Source organism: Mastigoproctus giganteus, chromosome 10 (genome assembly GCF_048544385.1).
Source record: "Mastigoproctus giganteus isolate SK-2022 chromosome 10, ASM4854438v1, whole genome shotgun sequence".
Taxonomy (NCBI): Eukaryota; Metazoa; Arthropoda; class Arachnida; order Uropygi; family Thelyphonidae; genus Mastigoproctus; species Mastigoproctus giganteus.
The window spans coordinates 3,567,142-3,592,513 of NC_143584.1; the positions used below are offsets into that span (position 1 = coordinate 3,567,142).

The 25,372-nt window shown below is 38.6% G+C and overlaps 1 protein-coding gene across 1 annotated transcript in view; it reads left to right on the plus strand.

Moving 5' to 3' along the window:
- Positions 1 to 25,372, plus strand: part of VhaAC39-1 (V-type proton ATPase subunit VhaAC39-1) — a 58,640-nt gene that overhangs the window by 11,694 nt on the left and 21,574 nt on the right. The window contains exons 3-4 of the mRNA XM_090383760.1: positions 12,989 to 13,167; positions 18,480 to 18,559. Of these exons, the coding sequence (XP_090239886.1) occupies positions 12,989 to 13,167; positions 18,480 to 18,559 (259 nt within the window). The remainder of the gene's footprint in view (positions 1 to 12,988; positions 13,168 to 18,479; positions 18,560 to 25,372) is intronic.

Consider the following 25,372-nt stretch of genomic DNA (forward strand, 5'->3'; position numbering starts at 1 on the left):
TGGAAGCAATTTCCTTTGGCTGATTTGCATATTTTTCAGTTGAGAAACACCCAGAATAGCTCATGGGGGGAACTCTACACCCTCTACCTGAAGTCTGCTGACTATATCACGGACGATAGTCTCAAATGAAGAGAAATTCCTCCACCATCAAGAGGAATTGAACCTACCTCTAAACAAGGGGTAGATGGTGATGTATTGTTCTGACTAGGCTGACATGGAGGGGGCTCATCTATAGGTTGCAAAGAATTGCAGCCAACATGTGAGAGCTCATCCAACTATGTTTACTCCTTCAGATCACCTGACCCATCTTGTCAGCCAACCATAGCATATGCCCTAAATTTAGTTCTCCATTGACCTGAAACAAAAGTTTTGTAACAGTGGGAAGCCATATTATAACTCCATTCTATCCAATTAAATATCCCTGAATTTACCCCTAAATTTTACCATTGGTTTGGTTTTACCATTAGCATTAGTAGAGGCATACGATACAAGAAAGCAAGCTTATGCAGCATCGGCCAAAAAAAAATCTCTCATTTCACCCCTCCATTCATTCCAAATGCCTGTCCAGCTCAGCCTTAAATTTATTTAGGCTATCAGCTGCTACAAGAAAAGATGGAAGTCTTCCACCAATCAACCACCTGCTGGCTAAAGGCAAACTTCCTCACATCCATTCTACAACTGTCTTTCCTCAATTTGAATTTATGCCCCCTCAGGTTCTTAATCTGAGCAAGAGGAAGAATCCCATCAGCATTCAGCTTGCTCAACCCATTCAAGGCCTTATACACCTCAATCATATCACCTCACAGTTGCCTACTCTCTAAGCATTGAAATTTGAAGAACTTAAGCCTTTCTTGGTATGAGCACCCCTTTGTTCCCCTCGCCAATCTTGTTACCCTTCTTTGTACTCGTTCTAGCAACTCTACATTCTTCCTAAAATGAGGCCTCCAGACCTGTACTCAGTATGCTAGGTGTGGCCTGACCATTGCCTTATACAACGGGATAATCACCTCCCTGTCCCTTCTAGCAAAATTCCTATATATTATTGAAAAGACTCCATGACCTGCCCTGCCAGCCCATCTGCACTGCTCAGCAAACTTCATATTTCACTGCACAATTACCCCCCAGATCTTTTTCACTTTCCATTTCCATGAGTGTAGTACCACACATTTGGTACGTTTCTCTTCGGTTATTGCTACCCATATGCAGTAATTTGCATTTGTCAATGTTAAATTTCAGTTGCCACTTCTCAGCCCATTTGCCCAAATTATCTAGATCCAGTTGGAGTAGCATGCTGTCTTTACTATCATTAACAATATCATTGATGAATACGCAAAACAACAATGGGCCCAGCACCGAACCTAGGGAACTACACTAATAACATTTGTCCACAAAGAGCAGTGTCCATCGATTACCACTCTCTGTTGTCTCCCACTCAACCATCCCTTTATCCATTGTAGCAACTTACCCTTAATGCCATACCTTTCAACTTTGTAAAGCAGTCTTCCATGTGCAACAGTATCAAAAGCTTTCCTGAAATCCAAGTATATGATATCGTACTTATTTTTGACATTCAGTTCCTTTATGACCACATCATAGTATCCAATCAAATTGGTCACACAAGACCTCCCTTTAACAAACCCATGCTATGTCTTAACTGTTACTGCGGTCTTGTTCTAGATGATCCTGCAATGTTTCTTTAACCAGTGACTCCATTATTTTCCCCGGAACACAAGTTAAACTAACAGGTCTATAGTTACTTGTGTCACCTTTTGATGAACCCCCCTTTGTGAATTGGTGATACATTTGCACACCTCCAATCCATGGGGATTGGAGGTGTGCAAATTCCCTGATTCCAAGGAAGCTCTCATAATTATTGCTAAGGGTTTGCTTACTTCCTTTGCTGCCTCCTTTAATATAACTGGATAGATTCCATCCACCCCAGGTGCCTTCCTTATCTTCAACAATTTTTCCTTAACTTCAACAATTTCTCCTCCACTTTGCTCTCAGTTATTACAAAATCACTTAGCTCCCTGTTAGAGCTTGATAAACTTCTGGCATTCCCCTCATTGAATAACTCCTCATGTGTGAATGTAGATGCAAAATACTCATTCAGTTTATCAGCTACCTGAGCACGATCATCAATAGTCAACCCATCTATGTTAAGTGGTCCAATCCGATTCATCCCTTTCCTTCTAGAGTTTACATAAATAAAGAACTCTTTGCTGTTTTTCTTTGCATCCTTTGCCAAAGATTTCTCGTAATCTGCCTTCGCGTGCCTTATCTCCTTTGTGACTTGATTACAGACAAGCTTATGTCTGCCATAATCTTCTGTGTTACCTGATAATTTATATGCATCCCATACATTTTTCTTCTTTGCCATGAGCCTCATTAATTCATCTAACATCCATTTAAGCCTGAACCTTGAACAGCATTTCTTAGCTGGAATGAAAAGCCTAGTAGCCTTCAAGATTAAGTACTTGAAGGCTTCCCATTTAGAATTAAACTTTGGTAACACATCAGTTGATCCATCTGTACAGAATTTAAAAACTGTCTGAGACCCCTGGAGTCACCTTTACGAAAGCAAAAGCCCTTCCCTTTAGCCTTGATAGTAGTTACATCTTTAAGTAATTACCGTATCAGTACATTGTGATCACTATCATGTAGTGGTTCCTTTATATGCAAATTCTTAATGCATGAATAATCACTGCCGATTATCAGATCAAGAGTATTAATCCCTCTGGTTGCCTCTCGAACATGCTGCTGTAGAAAACAGTCATCCAATAAATACAAAACAGTCTTGCTAGTGTGCAATTTATCAACCCACAAGTTCCAGTCAATATCTGGAAAGTTAAAATCCCCATTAGAAGACATTCTGATTTACTGGCCCACTCTATTTCTCTGCACAATTGCTCATTATACTCATCAGATTCATTAGGCCTATAACACATACCTACTCTCATTTTTCCTTTCTCACTGCTTATGTCACACCAAACAGACTCAACATTGCATTGTCGACCAACATCAATTGGATGCACTTCCTTAGATTTTGTGTGTTTCTTAACTAACACATAACCCCTCCTTCCTTCCTTCCTGTCCTGTCTATCCTTTCTGTACACATGTGAACAGTTTTTAACTGTTCACATATGTAGTGTTTCAAAATTGTGCAAAAATCTGTCATATTCTAGGGTCCAAAATAAGAAAAACATTTTTGGATTTATTACATTAAAAAAGGCATACAAACATAACTTTTAAGGTTCACACATCAATTTTATAATTGTTCAAAGTAATGTCCTTTTCTTGTTGAATTAGTGCTTAACATGCTTAAATCTCTCAATGATGCAGGAATTTAGACATGTTAACATCATTAGATAATGAATAGTATGGCTATATCATCATCATCATAACTACATTCTGTTCATCACTGCAGCCTCTTTAAATGACCCCACCAGAAGTATTCTGGGATGTGAGGGGTTCATGTCAGGTGACCATTCCAGCCAAGCAGCAGAGGGCCCGCTCAAACCTATCCATCTGAATGGATGGATAGGTGGGGGTGGCCTCTACATGTTTCAGTGTCTTGATGTAGCTCTTGGCTGAAATGGGTGGGAATATCATCCATATATGAACATCTTCAAATTATCCTGACAGATTATCTTTTACAAAACATTCGTAACTGTTAGTTAGTAATGAACTGCACCAAACAATAATTATAAATTACTACTGCTGCTGCTACTACTTATCCATTTGGTTTCTGTGATATCTGCTATTTTAATTCCAGCATGTAGATTGCTTTTTAACAGTGAATGTGAGAACAATTTTTACAGCTTTTAGAAATACACTTGTGCTCTGCATTCAAGCAGCTCCTAGCAGAATGTGTCATATGTTTACATGTTCTTACAAGCAGTCAGTCAAAATCTAATGTCCTTTAAAAAGATGCTCCTATGTAGTCATCTTAACGTGGATAACCAATTACTCGCTTAAATTATGACCTTATGTTACAGTAGGAAATATCAATAGAAACAATGAGCCCACAAAGTTTACAGTTTACTCTCAAGTGTTTACATTATCACTCACTGGTGCCTTGTCAAGGCACCAGTGAGTGATAATGTAAACACTAATAATTATTGGGTTTTGAATAAATCAACCTGTACTTTGTTGTCCTGGTAATCCTCTGTTTATTTAACCCAGTAGTTGTGTATTGCTTATAATTTATCAATGATATTAATTTTGTTTATATCATCCTTTGTACAAGTTGTATTAGTTATTGTTTTGCATGCTACTATTCACAGTTGATAAGTCTGCGTTTTAAGAAAAGTTCACTAACGTTAGTTAGCCTTTCTTAAATGCCATTTTTTACCTGTAAGTAATCTGAACTACATTTTTAATGGAAATTTTGAAAGTTACTGTCATCAAATTTTTTACAAATAAAAAAAAACACAAAAATACTGGTGGAGGTTTATTTTGTATTTTTAGATTTTATAAATAGATTATTTTTATATAACCTATTTAATAATAATAAAACAGAAACATCAAGGGCTATGTCCTCCTGTCAAGAATAGATAGGAGGACAAATTATATACTAGGGTACTTTTTTTTTTCTTTCTTTCTTTCTCGGGCAGCCAGTTTTGGTGGCTTTTCCTCCTTTTAGCATCTAGCAGTAGTTGGCCATCATATTAACATTCCATCTCTGTTGGTACTTTTTTCATTTCTTTTATATCTGATAGTCTGGGCTGAGTAGCTGGGGGTCTTCCCCACTGGCAGAGAGAGCTTATTTTAGTCTTATTGTCAAAATTCTGTGTGTTCTTTTGGTTTTGGTCCTGTACATATTGTGCTTAGAATTCAAGTTAACTGATAGACATTTGTACTAATATTTTATTTAACATATTAGTTGTATTTAGTTTTAATTTAACATGCAACTGGGGTGAGGTGAGAACCTCCCCGGACTTCTCAGGAAGAAGAAATCCGTGAAATGTATTTCAAAGAGTCCAAAACAATCTGGGAAGTTCTACTCTATGTCAGAAGAGCATTGAGCGAGCCTAGGATGTGAGGTTTTGAGCAAGCTCCAGGCCACTCCTGTTGAAGCTGGTGCTGAGGTGCAAGAAAGATGATCTCTGGACTCTGTTCAGAGTTCCAATGGCTTGGCCAAGCTGAAAATAGGCAGGCTAAAACTTCATGGCATTCTTATAGACAGTGATTTTTACTTGTTCAGAAAGATTATTTTGGACATACATATGCTGTGGGGTGATTTAGAGACTGTTGTGCTTCAGACTGAAATTGAGAATAATAAGTGGAATGTAAGACTCTCAGATTTCTCATGTTTGAAGTATAACTTTGCAGTTGTAAAGTTATACTTCGCAACTGCCTTGCCATCATTGCAACACAAGAGTGCCTGCCCACTCACCGAAGAGGAGGCTAATCAGCTCCGAAACTGTGCCATCTGGGTGGTGACATTCGCTGAGAATAAGTAACAGTAGTCTTCTCCTATGGTGAACAGAGTTACTTATTCGAGGTAGTGCAAAATCATGGCAACTCGCTCGTAGCAAACTACTAAATAACTATTTAGTAGTTCGCTACGAGCAGATCTGATGCATTTGCACTAACTCGTAAGCATGTTAACTCACTACGCAAGTTGAGGCATTTTGCCTTAAAATGCAATGTAATTCAAATTACTACATGCCATCAGGCATCTCTCATATTGTGGAGTTATGCTTTGCAACTGCCTTGCTATCATTGCAACACCAGGGTGCCTGCCCACCCACTGAAGAGAAGCCAATCAGCTCCGAAACAGTGCTGTCTGGGTGGTGGCATCTGCTGAGAATAAGTAACAGTCTTCTCCTATGGTGAAGAGTTACTTATTCAAGGTAGTGCAATATCATGTCAACTCTTTGTGAAAGTATTCACAATATGAGATATACATAAGGATGCCAATCTTATAACTGTTTAGTAGTTAGCTGCGAGCAAATCTGATGCATTTGTACTAACTTGTAAGCATTTTGACTCACTATGCAACTTTAGGCTTTTGCCCTAAAATATGGCGAAATTGTCCAGACTAAGCCCAAGTCATATGCAGATTCTGGTTGAGTAGTGGCTCAGGAGCATATGGAAAGACTTAAAACTGTTATTGTAAAACCTGCAGCAGATAGATACAGGCCTAGCAAACAGATTAAAAAGGAGCATATCAAGTCTGTGTAGCCAGTCTTAGAGGATGTAAAAGTAATCTCTGTAAGAAAGATTAGAGACAGCCTCGTCATGTTAAAGGCACCAATGAAAGAGGACATCACTAAGATCACTAGTTGTCCTAAAGTCACCAAACTTGGTATAGAGGTAGATTAAACCCTCCAGACTAACTCTTAAATATAGTTGTTTTTTACTTGGATAAAGCTGTAACTAAAGATCACTTCATGAACCAGTTCTGGCAAAGAAAGTTCAAGGACACCAAAATTTAAGATCACCAATTCCACTCCATGGTTAGTGTTCTGGCGAGTTATAAGACAAAAGAAAAGTCCACTTACAACTTTGTGATTGAATACTCTGGACAGACCTCCGTAGCTGAGTGGTCAGGAGCAGGAGTGCGGTAGCACACGCTCTTTGAGTAGACTGGGGTTCAAGCCTCTGACTGCTAAATACGGTTGATCTGCCAACCCGCACTGGACCAGCGTGACAGATTATGGTCCATTTCCCTCAGCATGAATTGTTAAGGAGGCTTCCATCCTGCAGTGGTTTGATAAGGGCTGCAGTTTACCAGTTTTTTTTTTACTCTGGACAGATCAGCAACACCCTATACAAGCTTGTTCCAACAATCAATTACTTACTGACTAAAGGCAATTTCTTCACATCAATTCTGTAACCATCATTCATCAATTTGAATTTATGTCCCTAAGTGTGTGTATTTATGTCCCTAAGTGTGTGTGTAGTTTGAGTAAGAAGAAGGATTCTATCAGCAGAATAAGAACTTTAAAATCTCCACACACTAGTGGTCCTTGTATGGAATTGTTTCCTAAAGAAGTTAAAATTTTCATAATTTTCTTTTAAGTGTGCTGATTGGGCTACAGGAATGGATGTATACTTGTTTCCATTGTGGAGAACTCCTTTGAGGCTTTGCTTCAATGAATCAGTAAATACCCTCTACTCTGTTGGCTTGTAGAAAATTCCAAAAAAAAAAGTTCATAACTGCAGAAATGTTATTGCAATATATTGTTGGGCCTTCTTTGGAAAAATTGAGAGCCACTTCTTTTTCACAATATCTGTACCATGAGAAGACTGTTCCTGTGGCCATCAGATGCTTGGATTTCTGTTTTGATGATCTCATGGGACCATGAGAGAGAGAGAGAGAGATCTAAGTTTGCAAATCTCAATGAGAGGTTTATATCTACCCTTTGGGTGGACTCATGAGATTGTTGAGTTTCACTTAATGAATACAATTGTGGTCCAGAGTTCTGAATTTATTAATCACAGTAGTTTATATAATCCTCTAGAATACAAATTTCAGATTGGGGTCTGATGGCATACGTTTGCACACAGCTGGTGGAAGTGGCACTGGTAGTTCGGGACCATAGGGTACTGGCCTAACAGCTGAAGTAATGTTGTTAGGTAAATGATGCTCTGCTTGTTCTTCATGTTATAACCTGCTGTATTTTTGAAAAAAAACTAGCAGCCATTAATATGATCCCAAGGTTGCCTCCATACAGTGGAAATGAAAAATATCGCAGCTTTCTTTTTACCACATTTCCACAGTCACAGCTTTATGACACACTTTATGAGGAAGCCCAACTTGCCCTTGATTTAATTCCAAAATATGCAGCATATAGATTTTTCATAAATGTTATATCCTATCCTGCCTTTGTTTTGTCACAACATAATTACTTGTGTAACAAAATATTTGGATTGTCCACACAACTACCACGAGTTGCCGTGGTCAAAGAAACAATATGAAAATCATGATAGAAGCAGATACTAGTTATCATGACTACACCAGAAAACTGAATGTGAAAGAAATACTTCACAGGTATATATAGCTACCTGACTTACAGGTTTCAACATGTCTGGTCTCATCTTTAGCTGTCATTCACAAAGAAAGTATCATATGTATCATGGGTGCGACCAGGCTGCCATGCATAGAAACTAGACTTGGCCTGTTACAACATAAGACTGCTCATCGGTGAAGATAGGATATTAGAGCTGGAAAAGGAATTAGAAAATGTGAATTAGAATATCATTGGCTTGGCTGAAACAAAAAGAGAAATGAATCACAAATTTATCAAGTGGAAATCTGGTATACACCAATGGAAACAGTGAAAGGAGCGAAGGTGGAGTTAGCTTTCTGGTCCATAAAGATATAAAAAAAACAACATTTTGAAATTCAAAAGTACATCACCAGGGTGTCAAATCTAGTACTCAGGATTTCTAAGAGGTACAAGCTAAAGGTTATAATGATTTATGCACCAACATCTAGCCATGATGCTGTAGAGGTTGAAGAAATGTACACTGAAATTGAGAGTTTTCTAGATGAGCAGAAAACCCACTACACTATCATTATGAGGGACTTCAATGCTAAGGTTGGAAAGAGACAAAACAGCATAGAAAGGGGAACTATAGGAAATTTTGGAATTGGTGAAATAAATGAAAGAGGTGAAAGACTTGTGGAATTTGCAGAATCTCGAGGAATGTCAGTAATGAACACTTTTTTCTTTTCAGTGAACAGAAATTGGACATGGAAGAGTTCAAAAAGATTAAGAATTAATGAAATTGACTTCATCCGTACTAACAAAAGATATATCATGAATGATGTTACCATCCTGAACAAGGTAAATGTTGGAAGTGATCACAGAATGGTAAGATGCACACTTGATATAGATGTAAGAAAAGAAAGGAAAAAACTGACTCAAGTAAATAATACTTTGAGATAACAGAAGAGGAGAAAAAGCAGTATGTCCTGGAACTTAAGAACAAGTTTGATCTTCTGCAGACTGTTCAGGACCAACATATAAGGCCGCCGTAGCCTAGTGGTCAGGCGTGCGGGTACATAAGTACACGTGTCTTGAGTGACCAGGGTTCAAGCCCGTGACTACTGAATACGGTGCTGTTTCTTGTAATCTGTCTATCTTGTGAACTCCTCTGACCGTTTGGTCGTCCCGGAGTATAAACAGAAAATTATTATTATTATATCAACGAGGAATACTACAACTTTCTGAAAGTGATAAAGCCCAAGAAACCTATTGGTAAAAAGAAATCGAAAGAAGAAAAAATTAGTGAAGAAACACTTGGCATAATGAACTGAAGACGACAAATGAAGAGCAAGATAAATACTGACAAGGATAAAATTGAGCGTACTGAGTTATGCAAAGCCATTAGAAAGAGACTCAGAGAGGACATAAGATTTAACACAAGCATTAAGGGGAAACAAAGGACTTAAATCAGCAGCCATAAGCAGTAATACAGAAAGACAAATGATACTGAAACTGAAGAATAGCGATGGTGTACTTATAAATAGCAGAAGGCTACTATAGAGAATTATACAAGGAGCAAGGGAATGATACCAGCAGTGGGGAAGATGGATCACAAATTAGTTACACATACGACATACCCGATATCCTTCCTGATGAGGGAACATGCTTTGAAGAAAATGAAGAATCAGAAACCTCCGGGGGAAGATGAAATTACTGTACAGTTGTTAAAATTGGGAGGAAGAGACATGACACAGAAATTGGCAAGGTTCTTCACAAAATGTGTTATAAAAGGCTTGGGCATCATGCCCAAGGAGTGGAATAATGCAATCATAGCTTTGCTGCATAAGAAAGGAGATAAATCAGAAATTGGAAATTATAGACCAATTAGCTTGTTATCCCACGTCTACAAGTTGTTCACAAAGGTCATTACTAACAGATTAGAAAGAATACTTGATGAGAAGCTACCGAAAGAGTAAGCTGGCTTTAGGACAGGATTCTCAACTATGGATCACCCTCACGTAATATTACAAATAATGGAGAAATCAAATGAATATAAAACACTTATGCCTGGCATTTGTGGATTATGAAAAGGCATGACTCCATACAGCATAAGGCAATGTTTCAAGCAATGGAAAGACAAGGTATAGATAGATACCACATATATTATGATTTTGAAGAAATTATATGAGAACACTACCTCCTTTATTAGACTAGACAAAGACAGTAGCAAATTTAAAATTGAGAAAGGAGTTCGACAAGAAGACACAATATCTCCGAAGTTGCTTACTGCTGCTGCTGCCCTTGAGGTCACTCTTAGAATATTAGACTTGTCGCAGAAAGGAGTCAATGTGAATGGAGAGTACCTAAGCCATTTGCAGATAACATTGTCATCATAAGTCATGATCCCAAAGAATTAGAGGAAAATCTTAATCAGTTATGCAGAGTTAGTAAGGATTTTGGACTAAAGATGAATATGGCTAAAACAAAAGTAATGATGAACAAGTTAGCCACAGAAAGGGATATAATGATTGAAGCAGCAGTAATTGAAAAGATGGATTCATATACTTATCTGGGACAAGTCATTAGCTGTAATAATGATAAATGGCTGGAAATCGAGAAGAATAAATTTTGGATGGATAGCATTCAGCATTCAGGAGCAATATCCCAATTTGTCTGATAAAATAATGAATCAATGTATACTCTCCACCATGACTTATGGAAGTGAAACTTGGGTACTCACCAAAAGAATGGAAGAGAAGTTGAGAATTGCACGGCAAAGAATGGAATGAATTATATTAGGAATCAGACTGTTAGATAAGAAGAGAAACACATGGATTAGGCAGCAAACTCAAGTAAAGGACATTCTTATCAAAACTAAAGAACTAAAATGATCTTGGGTAGGACACATAGCTTGAAGACATGATGATAGATGGATTAAGAAAATAACAGAATGGTACTCAAGAGGAGTTAGAAGAAAACCTGGAAGACAACGACTGAGATGGACAGATGAAATTCACGAGGTCGTGGGTAGTAAATGGATTGCCATTGCACAAAACAGAAGGAACTGGAAAGTTGCTGGAGAGGCCTTCATCCTGCAGTCGATTGAAAATGGATGATGATGATGATGATATGTATCATATATATATGGAATGCATATCTAAGAAAACAATTTTTACTGTTTTTAAAAAAATCTGTACATGTTGGAACAGTTTGGATAGTTAGAATTAGCAAAAAAAGTACGCCAGGCAGCACGAAATTTTGAAACATCAAAATCTGTGCTAACCAATGTAATATTAATTTGTTGTTTGTTAATAATAATGATCTAATTTCATGACGGATCGTGGCGCCTCCGTAGCCAGGTGGGAAGGAGCACCAGTGTGTAGCACACGCTTCTTGATTAGACCGGGGTTCGAGCCCGTCACCACCAAATACGGAGGATGCGGAAAGGTCAGGGAATGACCACCGCACATCCCCGGAGCAATATGGCCTTAGTTGCTAATGCTCCTAAAAACCAAATAACAACAACAACAATCATGAAGGATCCATGTTTTGCATTATAATATAGAGGATTGAGAGAGTGGGGGGAGAAAAAGATAATACAGTAAACCCCGCTATTCGCGGTATCTGTATTCGCGGTCACTGAGTTAATATAAAATGAAACCTAAAAAAATGTGAATTTTAAAGTGCTGTGAACATTTTCCACCATAAAAAAACATGGGCGTGGCTAAAATTATCTTTCCTGGTCAAAACAGCACTCAGTGGGTGGGGGAGAGAGGTGACAAAATCGCGAGTGTGGATGTTTCTCGCTAATCCTTGTTCAGTATGTGTTATGCGCTTGTCATGGAAGGTTTCGGTTTGCTTTTAATTTATATGCTTATAAATTTATCAATTTATTTAGCATATAAATTTATCAATTTATTTAGCATATAAATTTATCAATTTATTTAGCATATAAATTTATCAATTTATAAATTTATATGCTTACAAAAGTGATAAATCTACCGTTTTGCAGTGTAAAACAGACTTTTTCGAGTGTGTTAATGGAAGAAAGTGACTTTATTGTGGACAAGTTCTTCCTAACCCGTACAAAAAATATTGCTACGAATAACAAGGGAAGTGTGAAAAGATCAAAGAAGGTGATGACATTAGCGAATAAAATTGAGTTAATAGATAAAATTTCTAATGGTGAAAGTGTCTCCTCAGTGGCAAAACATTATAAAATCAGTGAGTCAACGGTACAATCAATCAAGAAATCGGAAGAAAAAATCTGCCGTAGTGTCCGTGAAAACGCGCTAACTGCTTCAAAAATTTGCTCTGTAATTCATAATATTAAATTAGAAAAAATGGAAAAGGCTTTAAATCTGTAGGTAGAAGACCGAACTCAAAATAAAATTCTGTTAAGTTCACTCATCATTCGTGAAAAGGCAAAACTCCTTTATCAACACTTTAGCGAAACTGGTGATAGCACTGGCAGGATAAGTTTTTTTAGCTAGCAAAGGCGCTAGTTTGAAAGATTTGTTTGAAATTTCTAATAAATATTACATTTAATATTAAATTGTTTCTTATTTTCATTCCGATGCCATATGCTTGCATTTCACTATGTACTGTCTTTGTACATAGTCATATTATGAAGTACATATAATACATACATAGACAAAATTTTAGACTAGTTTTTCTTATATATTTCATACTTTGGAACGGAACCCCTTTATTACTATGGGAGCCATAACTCAGTATTCGCGGCATTTTTCAGGAACGTAGCCCCCGCGAATAGTGGGGGTTTACTGTATTTAAGTTAGCAGAGAAAAGCGAGATTTGCAACACCAAATTGATGTATCAGTTTAGAACTCTAATATATCATTCACACTGTTGCTCCTGTGTATCATCACTCGTTGAGGCATTTTTTAACGCTATTTTACATATAACACTTCCTTGCTTTGTACAACTAAGTATCGTTACATATAAAGAGTATTAAATTATAGAACTTTGGCATAAACATAGAACTTTTGTTTATGTAATTATTGTATTTTCTGTATTTTATTTAGGTATAGCTACATGATCGATAACATCATTCTCCTTATCACTGGCACCCTTCATCAGAGGCCTATTTCTGAATTAATACCCAAGTGTCATCCACTTGGAAGTTTCGATCAAATGGAGGCTATCCATATAGCATCAGTTCCAGCAGAACTCTATAATGCCGTTATTGTTGATACCCCTCTTGGTAAGTTAAGCATTACATTACAAATATTTTTTGGTTATATCAGTCATTTCCTGGTATGGTAATACCTTATAAGCATTTGTTTAAATTATATTTTGGAGAGAAGATAATACAGTACTCTATAAAATCCAGCACATTTTACAATCCAGAAATGTTAAGAAAGCAATCTATCGCTCTTATCAATGATCACATTTGGGAACACCAAATAATTGCAATTGGTATCCAAGGTACTACTTTGACAAAGTGGTTGCTATGTGTGACTGTGATAAAACTAGTTACATCTGTGTGATCCCATACATAAGTGAAGCTGGCGCAACTCTAGTACAGCATAACTTCCTCAACCTTCAGAAGCACAAGCACCACTTGCTTCTTGTTCTACCAAAAATTGCAGTTTTGCAGCTGGTCATACACTTCTTGTGTGAACTAGTGACCAGCTTGACATTATTTTAGAAAAGATAGGATAAAGTGAGATTAAAATGTCTGTCCTGTATAGGTACAGCTGAAAAAATATATGCTTCATTAAATCTATAGCTGATCTCTTCCATAAATGGTGACTTACTGACACTCACAAACAGTTGCTTTAATTTCACATAACCAAGATTTTTTTTACTGCCATTATATCTAGTTGCACAGCTCATCAGGTGAATAACTAAGTTTAGGAAGAAATATAGTATGCAGCCCAAGGTCACTCACTTGGCTTCCCACTCAGCACTGTGTAAGAGAAGGCCTAGTGAGTGACATTGAGCCACTAAGTTTTTCTCTCTGTTATAATTATAATAGTAGCAAAAACAAAACTTAGTGATTTTTTACTGTATGAAAACTATATTAAATTTCTCCACAGTACCTTTAGTAAAGGTACTGTGGAGAAATTTACCACAGTACCACTGATGTTATTAGTGGAGTCCCTCAGGGCTCAGTGTTGGGTCCATTGTTGTTTTCTGTATTTATAAATGATATTGATGATGGTATATCAAGCTTAATGTCCAAGTTTGCAGATGATACAAAGGTTGGCAGGGTTGTCAAGGACACTACTGACACTATGCTGCTGCAACAGGATCTGGAAAGGTTGAGCAGATGGGCTGAGAGGTGGCAAATGAAGTTTAACATTGACAAATGTAAAGTACTACACATGGGAAACAGCAACCCCAGAGCAACGTATCAACTCTGTGGTACTACACTGACAGTGGTAGAGAATGAAAGGGACTTGGGGGTGATTGTGCAGGCAGATATGAAGTTCTCTGAGCAGTGCAGACGGGCTGCAAGAGTAGCTCATGGAGTATTGTCAATGATATACAGGAATATTTCCAGCAGGGATAAGGAGGTGATTATTCCATTGTATAAGGCAATGGTCAGGCCACACCTAGAGTACTGTATACAGGTCTGGAGGCCTCATTTCAAGAAGGATGTAGAGCTGCTGGAACGAGTACAGAGAAGGGCAACAAGATTAGTGAATGGAACAAATGGGTGCTCTTACGAAGAAAGGCTTAAGTTTTGCAAATTACAGTGTCTGGAGACTAGGCACCAGCGAGGTGATCTGATAGAGGTGTATAAAGCATTGAATGGTTTAAGCATGCTCAATGCTGATGGGATTCTTCCTCTAGCTCAGAAAAATCACCTGAGAGGGCATAAATTCAAATTGAGGAAAGACAGATGTAGGATAGACGTGAGGAAATTTTCCTTTAGCCAGCGGGTGGTTGGTTGGTGGAACAGACTGCCATCCCTTGTGGTGGAGGTTGATAGCCTAAATAAGTTTAAGGCTCAGCTGGACAGGTATTTTGAACGAACAGAGGGGTGAAGTGGGGTTTTTTTTTTTTTTTTTTTTTTGGCTGATGCTGCATAAGCTCGCTTTCTTGCATCAAATGCCTCTACTAATGCTAATGCTAAATTCAGAACCATGCAAATTGATAAAGTTAGCTTATTATCCAATACAGAGGAGTTGGTTTGGGGGGGGGGGAAGCACATTCACCGATATTGTACTTGGCACATTTGTTTAAAATTTATGTTACAGTATATGATGTTTGCTGTGACCTTTGTTTGTATCTATTTTTGTGACTGTTTATATGACAAAAATTTATATTTTTGTTCACATTTAACCAATTGAACTGTTATTTACACTTTAACCACTTTTAGTCATTATAAATGCTTATAGACATAAGCATTTATAATGTTTAAATTTAAATAAGATAATAAAATAAGTTCAGCTATTAGTGCTAAATATTCATTGAAACATGCTTTTTCAAAACTGCTGAATCACTAAATATGCCTCACCTGGAAATTTTAAACTATGAAACCTCTCATTCTCTGAGGACACTGGATTTTAATTTTAAAGAGTTTACTGTGTGTTGAAGTAAATTGCATAAAAGCATGTGCTTAAAAATACAAGATTTCAGAAGGCAAAAAAAAAAAAAAAAAAAAAAAAATTAAAATAAAACATGCCCAAATTAATAAATATAATGCTAAACATTGAACATGAAAATTAAATTGAATCATAGTTACATAACTGGAATTAAATATAGTTACATACTGAATTTTGCTAAGAAAATTAAACTAATTATGTTAATTACAGGTAAGCATAGTAATGTTTGTGACAACACGCCGAAACAAAAGGCCCTCAGTCCCCAGTGGCTTTCACTTTCCCTCTTACAGCAGTGAGAGGATCAGAGTGGAAGCAGAGAATGCTAAGAATCTCTGGGTACGACCAGGCTGCCATGCACGGAAACTGAACTTGGCCTGTTACAATGTAAGATTGCTCATTGGTGAAGATAGGATATTAGAGCTGGAAAAGGAATTAGAAAATGTGAATTAGAATATCATCGGCTTGGCTGAAACAAGACGAAGAAATGAATCACAAGTTTATCAAGAGGAAATCTGGTGTACAGCAGATTTCCACTTGATAAAAAAAAGGTGGAGTTGGCTTTCTGGCCCATAAAGATATAAAAAAACATTTTGGAATTCAAAAGTACATCACCAAGGGTGTCAAGACTACCACTCAGAATTTCTAAGAGGTACAAGCTAAAGTTATAATGATTTATGCACCAGCATTGAGCCATGATGATGTAGAGGTTGAAGAAATGTACACTGAAATTGAGAGACTTCTATATGAACAGAAAACTCACTACACCATTATTATGGGGGACTTCAAAGCTAAGGTTAGAAAGAGACAAAACACTGCAGAAAGGGAAACTATAGGAAATTTTGGAATTGGTGAAAGAGGTGAAAGACTTGTGGAATTTACAGAATCTTGAGGAATGTCAGTATTGAACACTTTTTTTTTTTTCAAGAAAAGGGTGAACAGAAAGTGGACATGGAAGAGCCCAAATGGATTAACAACTAATGAAATTGACTTCGTGCTCACTAACAGAAGATATATTGTTAACAATGTTACCATCCTGAACAAGGTAAATGTTGAAAGTGATCACAGAATGGTAAGTTGCACACGATATAAATGTAAGAAAAGAAAGGATAAAAACTGACTCGAATAAATAATATGAAGCTCTTTGAGATAACAGAAGAGGAGAAAAGCAGTATGTACTGGAACTTAAGAACAAGTTTGAGACAGACCTTTCTGGACCAAGATATCAACGAGGAATACAACAATTTTCTGGTATAACTTCAGGAGCTGAATTCTGAAGCAATTTTCAGTTAAAAAGTGAATATAAACATGAATTTAATTCTGAATGATTACAAAGTTGTGGCTGCTTGAATCTTAGAAAAAAAATAAAGCAATTATCAGTAATACAAAATAAAAATAACAATAGCCACCTGAACATAACTGATAAAAAAAGTATTGATTTATTTATTTCTGTTTTATTTAGGACAGCTACAATCTGTGCTTACATGCATATGGATAAAGTAGATTCTCAAAAATACTGCCTTTGAATTCAATGCGTTTCTCGACTTGTTCCTCAATTGTGCATGCACTGCTACCTAAACTACTCATCATGAATGGCACAGCATTCAACATGCAATCATGTAATGCATCATGTGTTTCCACTTTTGTGCGTATTATACAGAGTCACCCTCAAAGGGGCAGAAATCTAAGAGGTTTAGGTCCGATGACCTAGGTGGCCAATTTTGTTGACCACTGCACTGATCCATTGCCAAAGAAACTGGTCATCAAAGTGATTACCCACTGCACGAGAACAATAAGGAGAAGCTCTGTTGTGTTGTAAATACATTCTGCATCATGTAGCCAAAGGTACATCTAACAGTTGCAGCAATTCATTTTGCAGAAATTGTAGATAAACCTGTCCTGTAAGACGACCCTCAAAAATAAATGGGCCAATCAGCTGATCATAGAGGATTCCACACCAACATTAACACTGAATCAGTATTGAAAATTACTCTATGCAGTGGCATGCACTTCATTTACTTTTCACTGCTGTATTTTGGCTCTTAGAATGGGCCATAAACAAGTATAAACTTCCTCCACAGTTAAGGGCAATTGCATTGAATAAAATAAAAAAAACCTCTCATGCTGATTGAGGTGAGGCTCCTGTCACAGCTGCAAAAATGATCATTGGCCAGATTTCTGTGTCATTTTGGGATATGCTGGAGAATCCCTCAACCGACATGCCAGATCAGCGTGTATGCTTTCAGATTCTCTTATGTGACCGGTCGTTGGATGCTGACCTTAATTAGTTTGACAGTGGATACTGGTGCCACATTCTTGAGCTGTACATCTCTGTCCCTGATCCTTCTCTTTTGTATATGCTATCTGCTATGAAGTTGACTAACTTCGTGATGAATAATGATAAACTTTGTACTTTTATTGACATTATTATGTGGTTAGATCTCTCTCTCTCTCTCTCTCTCTCTCTCTCTCTCTCTCTACACCTTCAAGAATAACTAGTAGGAGACAGAAAATGATCAAATTTCATTAGATTAATTATGTTCTTATCAGTGAAATTTGGATGCTGACCTTAATTAGTTTGACAATGGATACTGGTGCCACATTCTTGAGCTGTACAATTCTTGAGCTGTACATCTCTGTCCCTGATCCTTCTCTTTTGTATATGCTATCTGCTGTGAAGTTGACTAATGATGAATAATGATAAACTTTGTACTTTTATTGACATAATTATGTGGTTAGATCTCTCTCTCTCTCTCTCTCTCTCTCTCTCTCTCTCTCTCTCTCTCTCTACCTTCAAGAATAGTTAGTAGGAGATAGAAAATGATCAAATTTCATTAGAATAATTGTTATGTTCTTATCAATGAAATTTGTTGAAATTGTTTAATCACAGTATTATCAAAGTACTTGTAATAAGTTTGGTATAGAAAGTACAGAGTTATTTAATGTAAATTGTGTTTTGCAGCTCCATTTTTTGTATATTGCATCTCAGAACAAGATCTGGATGAAATGAATATAGAAATCACCAGAAATACTTTATATAAGGTAAGAGTTTACTTCATCACATTTGTAACTAAAGTTTAAATAAATTTAAGGTTAATAAAAACAAATTGATACTAATTCAGCATAAATCTTAAAAAAAAAAAAAAAAAAAGCCTGGTTTCATGCAGGTATCTGCCCAACCTTTCCTTACATTTACATAAGAGCTCTCTACTTCTACAAGATTAGTTAATAATTTATTCCAACAGCTAATAATGCTTTGGCCAAATGAGTATTTACTTATATGCAGTCTATAACTATCTTTCCTTAATTTAAGTGAGGGTCCTCTAGTTTGGACCACATATATATGAAATATATATGTGGTTCAAACTAGAGGACCACATATATATTTATACTGTACAGATATCTCCATTATTTAATGTACTCAAATTTTTCAAATACCTCAAAGTCTCCATATAAACATCTGCCCTTGACAATCTCTGAGAGGAAGACCAGCTACCTCATTTGTGAATTGCCACATATACATATATGAGAAACCCCTCTAATATTCACTTGAGTTGTATTCCTGGAAATTGCCATGAATATCAAAACTGAATAAGACCAGACCAAAACCTTATAGGAATAGGAGAAATAGGTGCTTTCTTACAGAAATCAAACCAAATGTTCATGATTGATAAGAATTAACATATAAATAACCATGCTTATTGCAACAAAAATAAATATAATTTTCAGTGTAGTTGTTGGTGAAGCAATATATTGAAGTTATTGATGATACAGAAGGATGGATTAGAGAGATGTAGATTCCTTCTGAAGATCTTTCCAGAAGATGACTTAAGAGATTTTGCTTTTGTAGATTCTTTTTTATTATTTTTATTACTATTTTTATTTTTGCTTTTGTGTATTTTTCATTCACATCTAACATAATTTTATGCACATGTATCCATCATGATTTGTTCAAGGTCCTGTCTAAAGGAATGGACCTGTGACACCAAATGTACCCAAACCACCACTGATCTCTACTTTCTAGTGTACCAGACTTTTTTTTTTTTTTTTTTACCGTATATCTCTGAAACTTAGGGCAACTCGAAGTTGAATGAGATGCTGTCTATTCTTAAAAGTTTTCTCTCCTTTTTGAAGTTCAGTAAAATTTGCATTTCTACTTTAAGAGCTATTACTGTCTCCTTACCTGTATCTGAGTTTCATCACATCTGACCATAATTTAAGCACAACACATATTAACACTATTCTTAATTATTTTTTTTTATATAATTGAGGTTGCTACTGTCCTGGTAGTGTGTTCACCACTTTCATTCCAGAGTTGCATATGGTAACATTTATAACACTAGAAACATTGCAGAAAAAACTATCTGTGAATAATCAAAGCACATACATTAAATGTCTTTGTACAGTATACATTAAATAAGTACTGTACAAAAGAAAAAAAAAAAAATTGTCTTTGAATATTGATCATTTACTATATTAATTTCTAACTTGGGCTAAGGTGCAGCTCAAATTACGGCATGCAAAAAGGTCATCTCGGTCAGCCAAGCTGGACTGGAGGCAGCTAATGAATGCTGCCAACAAAGGGGCATATCAGATCGCCCTATCCAACCGCTTCGAGACGCTAGCCGTGCCCGAGGATATAAATGAAGAAGAAAAGCAGATCTCTGATGCCATCCTGGAATGTGCCAAGCCCCTATGTCCACCTGCCCGACGTCGAACGCAACCATGGATATCAGACGAGTGCCTCGACCTCGTGGACAAACGGAAACAGGCAAAGTTGGTCTACTTTGAACGGTACCGGCAGCTAAACCGAGAAGTCCGACAGAGGATGACAGCAGAAAGAGAAGCATACTGGAACCAAGTGGCAGACGATCTTGAAGTGGCGGCATCCAAGAACGAGTACCGCACTCTCTACCGCACCCTCAGATGTCTGAGTGGAAAGACCAAATTGACTAGTGACAACATCAAGAATGCTGATGGGACCTTCGTGCGATCACCGTCCGAACGCCTGCAACGGTGGAGTGAATTCTTCAAAGCATTGTATAATCATGACCCACCTCAGGGACCGCCAGAAGCCGCACTATCGATTGATCCCCCTGAAGTCTCCATGGTCGATGTTGAGCCTACAGTAGAAGAAGTGAAAGCAGCCATACAATCCCTAAAGAATGGCAGGGCACCAGGAGTGGACCAAGTCACCACAGAAGCGATCAAAGCCGGGGGAGATGTACTGCTTCGCCGACTACACTCACTCCTCAAAACCATCTGGTGCACTGAACAAATTCCGCTAACATGGAGGAAAGCCATTATCGTACCGATCCACAAGAAAGGTGATAACCGGGATTGCAAGAACTACCGTGGCATCAGCCTCCTTTCCATCATCGGAAAGGTCTTTATGAAGATCATCCAGTCAAGGCTGCAAAAACATCGCGAGCAAACCAGTCGAGAAGAACAGGCGGGATTTAGACCTGGGTGAGGATGCTGTGATCAAATCTTTGCCATCCGTCAGCTGATGGAGGAGAGGATCCGGTGTGGACAGCGAACTGTCATTGTTTTCATTGACTTTAAATCTGCTTTCGACTATGTCCATCGGCCTGCCTTATGGAAACTACTAGAGGTCGAACATGTACCTCGAAAAGTCATCACACTCCTCCAAACTGCATACAACGGTTTAACCAGCCAGGTGCGCATCCAGAACGATTTATCTGAGGAATTTACCATCCAAACCGGAGTCCGCCAAGGGGATGTAGCCTCCCCGTTGCTTTTCAACATCGTGGTCGAAGCCATTATGAGGCAAGCATTCAGAAACAGACGGGGTATACAATATGACAAGGATCACTATGTGACTGACCTGATGTTTGCCGATGATAGTGCTATCTTTGCTGGTAACGACTCTGAAGCCACGGACATCCTCTACGACATTGCCCGCATTGCCCGGCCATACGGTTTGAAGATCAATGCTGATAAGACAAAGGCCCTGACAACAGATGGGTCGCAAGCCACCATCTATCTCGAAGGCGTCCAGATCGAGCAAGTGCAGGACTTTAAATATCTTGGGTCGCTGGTCCAGGAGAAGAAAGTTGCATCCACCATGGAAATCCACAGCAGAATTGGACAGGCGGCCACTGCATTCGCCTCGCTCAAATGGTGTCTGTGGAAGAGGACCAACATTTCCTCAAAGACTAAAATCCGACTCTTCCGGACTTTGATCCTGCCATTCTCCTTTACAGATCAGAAACATGGATTTGTCTCAAGCTAGATTTAAACAAACTTGAGGTATTCCAAATGCGATGCCTGCGGCAGATTTTGGGCATCTCACTTCGTGACCGCATCACTAATGATACCATCTGCACCAGATGCCAACAGCAACCAACCATTGCCGACCAAATCCAGAAGCGAAGGCTTAGATGGTTTGGCCACGTATGTAGAATGGGCACGAACAGAATACCATCCACACTCCTTTGGAGACAACGACCCACCCAATGGAGCATCCAACGGACCGCGCCTAGGAAAACGTGGGCCAAGCAAGTGGAAAATGACTTGAAGAGCCGACGTCTCGACCTTAACCAGGCCAGGACTGACGCCATGGATCGTAAAGTATGGAAGAACATCACAGAGCAAGTCCGAAACCCTGCGGCACCCACAGCAGCATACTGGTTGCGTGGCCAACCGCCTCCCCCAGCTGCCAGCTAAGGACCAAGAAGAAGAACAAGGATTTCTAACTTTTTGTAAATAACATAGTGAAAATGCTAACAATATAACAGTGTTCATGAGTAGAGGTCTCTAGTATGGCCTGAGGCTCGTACTTATACTATGGTAAACTTTCTTTGATCTGCTGGTATTTTTGTGCTGGCTTCTGATGATCCTAGATCCTAGCCACCTGGTTATGTCTGTGAGTGTAATCTGTCTGGGTGATCACCTTGCATCCTGCGGTGATGTGTTTTGTTTCTGGGGCCAGGTGGCATCATCAACATGTGTCATATGTTATTCCACCGGGGTCCTTAGTGTTGTATTTCCTGTAATTCCTAGTGTTGATTACCTGGTCTTGGATGGTGAGCACGAATCCTTCGGTCTTGGGCAGAGCCTTCCATTCGTGAGCCAAGCGTTGAAAGCCATCATATTTATGTAGTCTGCCATGGATGTCTTCTTTGTCCATCTTTCTGTCTTTTGTTTCTTCTGTGTGTGTCAGTGTCGGCTCCTTGTTGAGTGTTGTGTTCCATTTGCCTATCTTTCTTATGGCTTGGTAGATTGGCACTGTGTTTTCCTGGAAGTAATCATGCAGGTTCTTAATCACCTTCTTCTCTTGTTCAATAAGGATAGTAAATCCCCTTGCACCTTCTTTACAGATTATGGTCAGTCTCTCAATGACCTACTTCAGGTGGTGTTAGCAACTCGTGCTCATCATTATTCTGGCCGATTTCATAATTTCCTCCAGCTCGGTGTTGGTTCATTTTATGATCCTGATAGAGTACATTGGTACTGGGATTACATAAGTGTTTATGGCTGTAACCATGTTCTTGCCATTCAGCTTTGATTTTAGCAAGATTCTCAGTCTCTGATGGTATTTCTCAGTCAGGCTGGCTTTGATCTCCTTGTGTTCTACTGGTGGCCTGCATCATCCCCAGATATTTGTCATGGCTTCAATCTCTTCACTGGTCTTCAGCTGGTAGTTTTGTCCAACTGGATGTCCCTGATGCAATCCATGGGTCTTGCATTTGTCTAGGCCAAATTTTAAGCTGTTGGAGTTGATTCTCGGTTACGGCATAGAGTTTGATGTCATCCATATATATTAGGTAAGATGTATGAGTTATTCATCCCTTCTTTTAAGGTATACCTGTACTTGCTGTTATTGATCATGGTGGACAGTGGGTTGAATGCTAGACAACCATAGTGGGCTCAGGGCATCTCCCTGGAAGATTCTTTTCTGATATTGATCTGGTTGTGATGTTCTCAACCTCGATGGTAGTTCTCCATTTTGCTGTGGTTGCTTCTAGAAAATGTGTCAGGGTTGGGTTGCCATTGTAGATCTTCAGTGTCTCTATCAACCAGCTATGAGGCATGGATTGAAGGGCTTGTGGTAGTCAATGTAGGCCATGTACAGGTTGTGGTGCTTCTTGTAGGCTTGCTTCATAACTGCAGCATCAGTGGTCAATTGCTCCTTGCATCCTTTGCTCATTTGCCTACATCCCTTCTGCTGCCCAGCCATGATATTTTGGCTCTCCAAATGGTTTGATATCTTCTTAGTTATGCAGCTGATCAGTATCTTGTACATTGTTGGAAGGCAAGTGAGTGGTCTGTACTTTTCCGGATTTGTGGTGTCTTTGTCCTTAGCCTTCAGGTAGGTTAATGCTCGAGTCAAGGACTCTGGAATTGTGTCAGGGTGTCTTATTATCTGGATGAATTGCTCATCTATGTGTGTGCAGCTGAATCTCTTGTACCAGTAGTTGTTATTATTATTGTGCCTGACCTATGCACTTAATTATGATAAGTAGATTTTTTTCTTTTTTCTTTTTTGTGATCCTTGCATTGAAAGCCTAGTTGTAAAAATACAAAGGGTACTAGGAAAGTTTTGCAATATGACGCAACAATGAATCACAGGAAGCTGCTTGTTGCTGCATGTTGAGACATGTTCATACGTGCATAGTAGCCGCCGCGCCAAGTCGATGGGCTCAGTTATTCATTAGTAGTGAGAGTGTAAAGTGCTTGCGATGGCATCGTGGTCACGAAATGAGATAAGGACAGTTTTGCGGTATAATTTCGTGCGTGGTTTAACCATAGACCAGTGCTTAGAAGAAATGCCTCTTGCACTAGATGATGATTGTCCACATCGTACAACGATATTCAAGTGGTATAGAGAATTCCAAAGGGGAAATTTCACTCTGGAGGATTCTGAGAGGCCGGGAAGGCCACGAACGTCAGTTACGGAGGAAAACGTTACTGCTGTGAGGAAAATGCTTGACGAAAACAGGCGAGTGACCTACCAACAGATAGAGGATACTTTGGGCCTAAATGCACCAGCAATTCGTTCGATTCTGCAAGATCATTTGCACGTGAAGAAACTTTGTTCTCTCTGGGTGCCGCATCAACTGACTGAAGAGCAGATGACACGACGTGTGACTTGGTGCCGGGAGATGTTAAAAAAGTTTGATAAGGGACAATCTCGGTATGTGAACAACATCGTGACAGGTGACGAGACTTGGCTGTACTATTACGATCTGCCGACCAAGGCTCAAAACAAAGTTTGGGTCTTTGATGATGACGACACACCCGTAATTGTCAGAAAATCCCGATCTGTAAAGAAGAAAATGATAGCTGTATTTTTCAAATCGAGTGGAATTGTGGAACGTGTCGTTTTGGACACACAGAAGACAGTCACAGCTAAGTGGTATACTGAACAATGCCTGCCTAAAGTCATTGGATCTATGAAGAACCTGCGGCCAAAGTGAAGAATGGACACCTGGTACCTCCATCACGATAATGCTCCAGCTTACCGCGCCAAAGCCTGCACAGAATATTTGACCACGACAGGACTGAAACTTCTCGAGCACCCTCCCTACAGTCCAGACCTTGCTCCCTGCGACTTTGCACTGTTCCCGCATGTGAAAATGAAGCTAAAAGGGAGGCGGTTTTCCAGTGATGAGGACCTTCTACGGGCTTGGGACAACGAGTGTGCTTTACTCCCTAGTGAAACTTGGCAGAACTGGTTTAAAGATTGGTTTCGGAGGTTGGAGAGGTTTATTGAATGTAGAGGAAATTACTTTGAAAAAATTAAATAAACAAAGCTGTATTGCAAAACTTTCCTAGTACCCTTTGTATCACTTCCAGCCATAAGATACATACCGTATGTTTTTTTAATAC